This window comes from Brachyhypopomus gauderio, chromosome 3, assembly GCF_052324685.1.
Source record: "Brachyhypopomus gauderio isolate BG-103 chromosome 3, BGAUD_0.2, whole genome shotgun sequence".
Taxonomy (NCBI): domain Eukaryota; kingdom Metazoa; phylum Chordata; class Actinopteri; order Gymnotiformes; family Hypopomidae; genus Brachyhypopomus; species Brachyhypopomus gauderio.
Genome location: NC_135213.1, coordinates 27,319,793 through 27,330,404, shown reverse-complemented (window position 1 = coordinate 27,330,404; position 10,612 = coordinate 27,319,793). Strand labels below are relative to the sequence as shown.

At 39.9% G+C, this 10,612-nt stretch overlaps 1 protein-coding gene across 1 annotated transcript; it reads left to right on the top strand.

Annotated features, from left to right (window-relative positions):
* The first annotated feature begins 6,815 nt into the window (after positions 1-6,815).
* Positions 6,816-8,627, top strand: LOC143509800 (C-X-C motif chemokine 10-like). Its single transcript, XM_076998616.1, has 4 exons — positions 6,816-6,928; positions 7,078-7,201; positions 7,535-7,615; positions 8,032-8,627. Exons 1-4 carry the CDS (start codon positions 6,862-6,864, stop codon positions 8,090-8,092), a joined length of 333 nt encoding a protein of 110 aa, XP_076854731.1. The 5' UTR covers positions 6,816-6,861; the 3' UTR covers positions 8,093-8,627.
* The last annotated feature ends 1,985 nt before the right edge of the window (positions 8,628-10,612 follow it).

Genomic DNA, 10,612 nt, shown 5'->3' with positions numbered 1-10,612 from the left:
CCTGTCGTTTTATATTTGGATTTCGCCACGTAGCTTTCTCCCTTTCCCTTGCTACTTGTCTGTGTGTGCTTCCTTTGTAGCCTGTTCTTGCCCTAGTTCTATTGTTCCTTAGTCACGTTGTTCTCGCTGTGTTTTGTTTTGTTGCGCCAGTTTTGTTGCTCGTTCATGTTCAGTGTTCTCTTTGATTAGTGTTGTCTGTATTACTTAGTTTGTCATTCTACCCGCGGTTGTTTTATGAATATTCTGTTTGTCACTTACTGCCATTTCTCTACATGTAGATGCTGGTTCCCACTGGTCTAATTTAGTATTGTCCTTTGTGCTTAGTTGTGTATTGTATTGCCCTCGTGCCTGGTGTTTAGCATTCTGTTTATTTAAATAAATCTTACTTTTCTGCATTTGCGTCACGCCTGTCCCCTTGAAACGTTACAAATTTCTTTTAACATTTTCTTTTTGTCTTCTTATTGTGACGGGCAGGGTGAGCGAAAATAAATGGAAGCGATCACGCCAAGTCTCAGGGAATAAGGATGGTTTAATATGTAAAGTGCGCAAACCAAAACCCGTGAACTGATCCGAATTAAGGATATAATAACCAACTGGTACAAAGACAAGACATATATAGACGAACAAACGACCCTCAGGTGAGACGGATCGCGGGCTCCGCCCACCTGAGGGACGAACACAACACCACACCCACAGGACAAGCTGCTGCTGTAGACGGGGGCAACCAGTAGGGGGGGCGCCGTACCGTGACACTTATCTTTGCTTCCTTCTAATGTTTCTTTTTTATTTATTCTGTAAAGCACTTTGAGTGGCATGTATGTATGAAAGGTGCTATACAAATAAAGATTATTTTATTATTATAACATTAAACATTGAAAATATCCAAATTCAACCATTTTTCAATATAAACATCATTAACACATTTTAATACAAATAATTAACATTAAAATATTACATGCTCTATACATTATAGCCTGACCCAAGAGTTACAACCAAAATAACTACTAAGCTCTCACTATAAGGGTAAGGTTTCTTTGATAGAACATGTCATGACACACTCCTACCAAATCATAAAGAGGTTTATGCATTAACTTATAAACCACAATGATTTCATACAAATGATTAACCACATACTGTCATAAAAAAGGGAGACATGAAATTAAGGTCTCTGAAAGTCATTTTGAAAGGGAAAGGGGGTAATTAAATTATGCCTCCATTAACAAGATTAATTTATGTACTGGACACTTGACCACTGAAAGTTTATGATGATGTGCCCCTTCATAACTGAGCCTTGACTATCCAGAGGATCTCATAACTCTCCTAACAAGACCTGGTTAGAATTGGCCTTAACAACCTCCATTCATTTCTTTGCACTTCATCTTCTATTAGAATCACAAAGTTGCCAGTTGGTATATTTCTATGAGGAAGTGCCAGCACTGTACTCCTACCTCCAATGACTCTAAAATTGTTTTACAGGACTATTGAACTCTTGGCCATCTCTTACAAGCACAGATGTAATCTCTAATAAATGTTTAAGGATATTTTCTTACATTAGTCTCTAAACATTTTACTTATGGCATCATACCCATATATTCCAATCAAAATGTTCAAAACAGTTTCAGCCCTCATCCTAATTAGGTTACATTTGACCTAGAGTACGGCATAAATAAATATGGTCCTAAAGCTGAAAATACGAGGTCCGATGATCAAATTCTTTTCGTAATTCATATGAAAACATACCTTCACAAATGGTCTTTGCATTGGGTCATGCATGGGGATTCCTTAACTATGACATTATGGCATACATGTACATTGCTTGATGATTAAGAAAGTGAACAGGAATGCCTACAAAACCCCATCCCACATCTGACTTTAGCATATCGCTTCTATGGCTACTAAAGCTCTTGAACAATTAACTGGCTGTGTGTCTATGCCCAGAGTGTTCCTAATTCTTTGGTCCACAAAGGTGGTGTTGCTCTGTGTATCAAGCAATTTGTAAACAAGCTTTTCTATGTTCGGATTATCCTTTGAGGACACCCGGAGCAACTATGGACTTAACAATAAATGACTTATCCCCAGTTATGCTGAGTGACAGTGCAGATGCTGCTTCACTATCTGGGGATGAAGGTTAGCAGGTTTCTTTTTACAGATATCATATTGGTGAGAAAATAGACAATCTCTCACTCTGTTCCCTGACTTTAAACATCCAAAGCAATGTCCTCTCTCTGACATAATTATGTCAGGTCCTGAACGATCTCCATACATGCTTATGATTTTATCTCTTTGTTTTTCAATCCAATGCATCAATCTAACTTCCAAGATGATTTCAGAAATGTTAGATTTGAACTTCTCGTCTTCCGAACACTTTCCATTGTTCATATTCAGATAACCTTTCAGTTTCCTTTCTCTTTTTTGTACTGCTTCCCTTAGATATGCTGCTCCATTTTTTGTAAGTGTTTGTGGATGACAGGATCGGTGTAAACCGTCATCCATCTCTTTGGCTTCAACTTGTAAGTTGCTGAGTACATTTTCGTTCTTCTCTATTTTGAAGGGTGTTTATTTGTTTCTCTATTATACTGCATTAAATAATACATTAAGCTTTTTTAAATTAAATTAACCTTAATACAGTACACAAGCAAAACTAACACCAAATAACATGCACTAAATAGAACAATACCAATTAAAAAAACTTGGTATTGTCTTTAAGGCAGATTACCTGTTTTAAATGCAGCTCCTCAGGAGGAAACGTCTGATAGAGTCCAATGTAAGAGTCCAACTTTTGTCTTCATATTCACAAATCAATTGCAGACAAATGTTAATATAGTAGTTAATCCTTGGTGCAATACTAATAGTCATCCTAATCTATCACACAATATTAAGTTAATAATACTTACTTTGAAGTCCTTGAAGCCAGCTGTTAGGCAGTACAAACCATATCAACCTTGAAGAAACAAGGTCCCGATATGGCAGCCATCTCACGACTATCTGGAGCCGATAGTGAACGTTCTTACTGTACCATCCCTGCTGAATAGTGGATCATCTCTCAACTGATGATCTGTGCGTCCTTTATTCCCATTTCACACAAACACACTGTAACAACTAAACAAAGCAAAAAACACACGTATCACAACATGCTTTCATTACACAATGGCATAATCATTTAAAATATCCAAATTCAACCCTTTTTTCAATATCATTAACATTAAAATATTACAACACATCATTGGTTGCTTACTGAAGAAGCACACATGCACAGAACAGTGTGGGAGTGGTTATTAAGAGAATGGGAAAGGTATATGTGGCATTAAAATGTGAGGAGGGTTTATATAGTGTATAAATACTTAAATATTTCATGTCATGGCCTGGTGGTAGGGAACTGGTCTTGTGACCAGAGGGTCGTGGGTTCGATTCCCAGATCTGAGGCCATGACTGAGATGCCCTTGAGCAAGGCACCTAACCCCAACTGCTCCCCGGGCGCCGGTCTAGGGCTGTCCACCGCTCTGGGTACGTGTGATCCACAGCCCCCTAGTAATCACTAGTGTGTGTGTTCTAACTGCACAGATGGGTAAAAAGTGGAGGACACATTTCAATTGCGGTGAAAAATGATTGATTGATAAAAATTTGATAAAATATGGCACATATACTGTCTGTACTTCACAGATTTTCAGATATCACGGGTGGTTCTGGAACATATCTCTCATGATAAATGAGGGATTACTGTACTAATAAATCATCTGGTTTGCCACAGCCCCTTTGGTCTGATCAACTACATTTGGTGGGGCCATATTGTTCATTATCTCACAATGGGTCCCACCATTCACTTAAACAACCAACTAGGTCACTTCCTGCTGAATGCTGTCAACAACCTGGCCCCTTTAAATTGATGAATTGACCATGTGGCGGTGCTTATTTGATGAGGATCTTTTTTAGCAAATTATATTTCAAATTAACCTGTATGCCACCCAAGCAGGGGAAATTATTATTGAGGAAATGGCAGCCCACTCATGGGGGTTTAAATGTCACATTCATATTGAGATTACTGTTTCTTCCATGCAGAAATGAAAGACTTCCTCCAGAGATGAGTGTCAACAGATTCAGCTGGATTCTGGCCAACCTGCATCAACATGGACATGCCACAAAGAAAAAAAAACAAGTAGTACAAAATTTGACCTCTCATAAGAAAATTGAAAGAAAACTATAAGAAGCAGTATAGTACAGCCATACAACAAGCCATGGATGAAACAATGGTGAAATTCAGAAGAAGATTTTCATTCAAACAGCACCTGCCTGTGAGGCCTGTGAAGAGTTCTGGACAATGGCTGTGTTCACTGGGAAGAAAGTTGGCAAGACATAATAAGACCTTGGAGGTAAAGTGGCGATGGCTTTCTGTGCACCACTGAAGCATTATCAGATATTTTTTGTTCCAGAGAAAACATTTGTCAACCCTGAAGACTGAAAAGGAGCTTCAGACGGGACACTATGACTTCACAGTGTCTTCTGCTGGAAAATCCTGTGTGAGGTGGAAAGATAACCAAACTGTGAGGCTCCTGTCAACCGTCCACAGTCCTACATCCATCACTGAGATCACAAGGAAAGAGAGCTGGAACTCAAATTAAAATGTGAACTACAACATACATATCGGCTGTGTAAACAAGGCAGACACAGTTTCCTTTATGCAGCAGATTGCAAGAGCAGAAAGTAGTGGAACTGGGTTTTTGCACTTAGTGGATGTCACAATTGTAAATGCTATACAGCATGTCTGTAGACCTACAGCAAGCAATTCCTGCTAAGATGTCCTTGAAGGACTTCCAGTGCTTTGTGGTATCAGTTTTAGTAGGGGACCAAACAAGTTCTAATGAAGATCAAAGTCTTTCAAGACTGCATTAGCATTCCAAGGGAGAAACGCTAATGTGAAGCCTCTCACCTTCTGGTTCAAAGCACATGAAGATGATGTGGTGAGTTCAGTACTAAGAACAGTTCTGCATCATGCAAAATGTGCACAGAGCAGATCTGGACCATTCATCTATCAGACACCAAACAAATGAAAGCGACAATGAAATCATAGAGCAAGCTGAGTCAGTGTCATTTGATGCACTTAATGATTCACCTCAGAAATGAAATGTTCACCCTGAACCTAATAGAACTTCACTCAAATCTGTTTAATGGTACATATCAATAAATGTGGTATTTTGAAAGAAATGCCTGAAATGTCTAGACCAAGCAAAACAAACACATGAGTACAGAGGTTGAATGTTATGATGTATAATTAACAGGTCTTTCTAAACAAATTAGTTAAGAGAAGGTGTTTGGCCACTAGGTGGCATGCAAGTTCTTCATACTGTTTAGTTCATTTTCCTTTGTAAACATTAGAGACCAGTAATAAATACAGAAAATTCAGCACTATAATTTCTATAACAAATAATTTACCTACTTTTTGCTTATAGTCCTTCATTGTATTAGTGAGATTAACACAATGTCTATGTGCATATTTTCTAATAGTATAAAATGTATAATAACACATAAATTGAAGTATAAACATGTATAATGTACAATCTTCATTTCATGTCAAGACAAGCTCCTGCCAAAGGTCAAATTCAGTATCAATAACAGCATCCTCTGTCCCACCAACATCCATGGAGAGAGCGTAGAAGACCATCACATGGAGAGAGAGATAGTAGAAAACCATCACATGGAGAGAATGTGGAAGAGTATCACAGGGAGAGTGAGTAGAAAACCATCACATAGAGAGAGAGAGTAGAAAAACCATCACATGGAGAGAGCTTGGAAGAGTATCACATGGAGAGAGCGTGGAAGAGTATCACATGGAGAGAGCGTGGAAGAGTATCACATGGAGAGAGCGTTGAGGAATATCACATGGAGAGAGCATAGAAGAGCATCACATGGAGAGAGCGTGGAAGAGTATCACATGGAGAGAGCATTGAAGAATATCACATGGAGAGAGCATTGAAGAATATCACATGGAGAGAGCATAGAAGAGCATCACATGGAGAGAGCGTGGAAGAGTATCACATGGAGAGAGCGTTGAGGAATATCACATGGAGAGAGCATTGAAGAATATCACATGGAGAGAGCATAGAAGAGCATCACATGGAGAGAGTGTTGAAGAGTATCACAGGGTATATCACATTTCACATTAGCCTCAGCTTCAACCATAATGCCTTGGAGATTCACACACACAGTCAGCAGTGTCAAAGTGAAAAGTCCAAATCCTGTGCCATATTCTAGAAAACTCATCTAGCTGAAATGGACCATCATTACCCAACTGTGGTCACTGGTCACTTCTTCCTTCTAGGTGCAGACACAGCATATTTACAGAAGGGCAAACTTTGGTGAAACTCCGTGTCCCGTGCCATTTATGTTTTGAATTGTTTTTCCTCATCTTGCAACATTATAGTGTGATTTTACATGTTTTATGCATGTAGAGGTTTTTCTGTGTATACCTTATAAGCAACACTTGTATCTGGCCTGTAGAAAGAATCTTCTATTAGTACCTTTAGGACAATAAATCATAAATCTATGCACCTTAGGTTTACTTTCATTTTTAGTTTTATGTGTGCTCATTTCATTTATGTTTTCTTGTTGTTTACAGATATGATAAAGAGATATCTCTATCTCACATAGAGTTCTGAGTGTGTTACTAATTCAGTGTGAGGCCACGTTAGGTTAGGTCTATTGTAGTGGGATTTTCCCACATGGAATGTCTCATTTGTACACAGCATGTCATTGGTGGAGCATGAAGTGAAAGTCTTGTTGTCTTGTTTCTTTAAAACTGTACCACCCGTCTCCTCCTCCAGTTTTCAGAGTTAACCTTGTCATCCTGATAAAAAGAAGTGTTCCACTATGAAAGCCGCGACTCTCACACTAGTATTTCTGATCATTTTTGGAGTAACTGCAACACTTTGTGCTGGTAAGGTGATCTAAGCTGTATTAAAGTTACAGTAATTTAAAAGTTGCAATGGTTTTACCTTTTATCTTTCAAAGTTAAAAAAATGTGTTGTGTTTTTTGTAGAATGTAACTTTAAGTTATTTGTTAAGCTCTTTGTTTGGGCTCTGTAGGAGTAGGGGGTCCAGTACAGCGCTGTCTGTGTGCTGGAGTTCTTCTGCCCCGGGTCAAACGTCAGAACATTGGCAAGATGGAGGTTTTCCTCTCCAGTCCTTCCTGTCCAAAGACTGAGATTGTGTGAGTATATGTCAGTGGCCTTCATTATAATAATACTTATAATTATTATATTATAACAATTATTGAGTTATAATAATAATTGTTGAGTTCAGTTTCTATATTTATCTATGGTCATGTACTAATCTGTACACTTACATGTGTTTATATGTTTTTACATATATATGTGTTTATATATGTACATGCATACCCACCTCACCTCACATTATGTAACTTAAACTTGAAAGGGGGTACATAAATATACCTCATCTTTATCATTATCATCATCACCACCGTCATCATTGGTTATTTGACATCAAACACCTTGTGTTTGGATCTTTTGTTGTCTTGTTGCAGAACCACACTGAAGCGTACAGGACAAAAACTGTGCCTGGACCCTGATGGAAAGCAAGGCCAGATGATACTGAAGCAAAAAATGTGAGCACCCCCTTAACAACTTACCACCTTACCCCCTTAACACCTTAACACCTTACTCCCTTAACACATTACCATCTTACCCCTTCAACACCTTAACACCTTACCACCTTAAAACCTTACCATCTTACCCCTTCAACACCTTAACACCTTACCACCTTACTCACTTAACAACTTACCATCTTGTCACCTTAACACATTACAAACTTACCATCTTACCCCCTTAATACCTTACCACCTTACCCCATTAACACCTTACCAACTTACCCTCTTAACGTCTTACCGCCTTACCACCTTACCCCTTTAACACCTTACTACCTCCAGTCCTGCCTGCCAACTTGAGTTTACTTAGTTACTCCCAGTTCTGTAAATGTGGAGAGTTCAGCAAACATGGTATCAACTTCCTTCTGTGCTTTCAGTGTAAAGCTGCCAAAGCGAGGGCCCAAGAGAGCAAGAGGGAAGAAGAAGAGACAGCCCTAGAGAGGGGAGCCCCAGGGCGGCCATGTTGGGTCTCACTCTCCATCTTCAACTACAGCTGATTTCAAACACACTGCTTTGGGATGTTTGGTCATTTATATGCCACATGTGATTATCAACATTATGGTGTCATTCTCAGAACTCTGTTACAAATTATCTTTTGCTTCCAGATCATTTCCAGCCATATAACCGGTTTTAGCATCTAATAATAATTTGAGGGTTTGTATAATTTACATGTTTATGTCTAGCTTGTGTGGTGCTCCGTAAGTGAATGTTTTTTGTATCATGTCCAGTAAAGTGACTGATATAAACAAAAAGCACAGATAGTATATCTGATGAGGTAAACTAAATGATCACTATGTCACAGTATGCCACATGCCCAGCATGTACACACACCCACACACACACACACACAGCACGCACACACACACACACACACACACACACACACACACACACACACACACACACACACACACACCACATACGCACATACCCAGCATATACCCACACCCACACACACACACACACACACACACACACACACCACATACGCACACACACACACACACACACACATACACACACACACACACACACACATACACCCAGCACACACACACACACACACACACACACACACACACACACACACACACACACACACACACACACACAGCACACACACACAACACATACACACACACACAGCACATACACACACACAGCATATACACACACACCCAGCACACATGCACATACACACAGCGCACACACACACACGCACTTACGCACACATACACACACACACACACACACACACACACACACACTCACAGCACATACACACACACACCCAACACACACACAGCACATACACACACAGCACACACACACACACACATGCAGCACACAGACACAGACACACACACACACACACACACCCAGCACACACGCAGCACACACATACACACACACACACGCTCACTCACACACACACACACACGCACACATACACACACACACACACTCCCAGTACACACATTCATCTATCAGACACCAAACAAATGAAACACGACAATGAAATCATAGATCAAGCTGAGTCAGTGTCATTTAATGCACTTAATGACTCACCTCAAAAATGAAATGTTCACCCTGAACCTAATAGAACTTCACTCGAATCTGTTTAGTAGTACATATCAATAAATGTGGTATTTTGAAAGAAATGCCTGAAAGGTCTAGAACAAACACATGAGTACAAAGCAGAGCCGGAGTGGCTAATCGGGAGATTCGGGAGGATTCCCGATGGGCCGGCTCATGTCAGTCTCTAGTTTGGGCCGATTGGGAGGGAAAAATAATTTTGGGCCGGATTTGGACATGAAACTCCCGGGCTGAAAATGTGTCCCACTCCGGCCCTGGTACAAAGGTTGAATGTAATGATGTAATTAAAGTTTTTTTCAACTGTTTACACACATTTTCCAAGATTTGTGTCTATTTTTCAAAACTCTACACTCAAAACTCACAATTGCTCACACAAAATGCAAAATGCCTCAAATCTCCAGCAAAATGACACACAACATTCAAAATGTCATAAACACATCTCAAAAGCAAGCACTGACATCACATTGCCAACACCTTTGTCATAATATGACATTTTGGATTCATCATATACACACTGTTGATCAAAACCTAAAGCTCTTCTTTCATTCATGGGATTCTATATTATACAAAAGTGCAGAGAGAAGGTGAAATACTCACAACACGCATAAACAGTTTTCAAACCCAAATTATTTATTTTTTCCAAATAATTTGCTGCTGTTACAGTAATACAATATTTGTACAGTGCAGAAAAAAAAATCCAACCACCACATAGAGTTGGACAGACACCAAAAACGTCTGAAAAAGCTGGGGGTATTGGCTGTGGTTAGGGTATGGGCTGGGGGGTTGAGTGTGTGTCTAGGCTTCATCTCTCCTCTGGGCTGGATCTGGCCACAATACTTCATCCACATCGCAAGCTATGTCCTCTCTTGCTAAACACCGAGGAAAGAAGCTCCTTGCATGGCACATCCATCCTTGAATAGAGGCAGCATCAATGTCGCCACATGCTTCCTCCATCGCCTCAAGAAGTGGAATGCGAGCATGAGGACGACGATCATATACTCGCCAGCACCAGGTGGAGAAGAATTCCTCAGTTGGATTGAGAAAAGGTGAATATGGAGGCAGGTACAGAACAGAGAAGTGAGGATGGGTCACAAACCAGTTCTGGACCAGATGTGCCCGATGAAAACTGACATTGTCCCATATGACCACAAATCTTTGTTGATCTAGATTCTGCCGACCTTGGACAAGAATATTGAGAATTGCATCCAAAAAAGTTATGATATGAGCAGTGGTGTAAGGACCAAGTGTTGCATGGTGATGCAGGACACCATTATTGGTAATGGCAGCACATTGTAATGTTTCCCCCACGTTGTCCTGGGACATTCACAATGGCCCTTTGACCAATGACATTTCTCCCCCTTC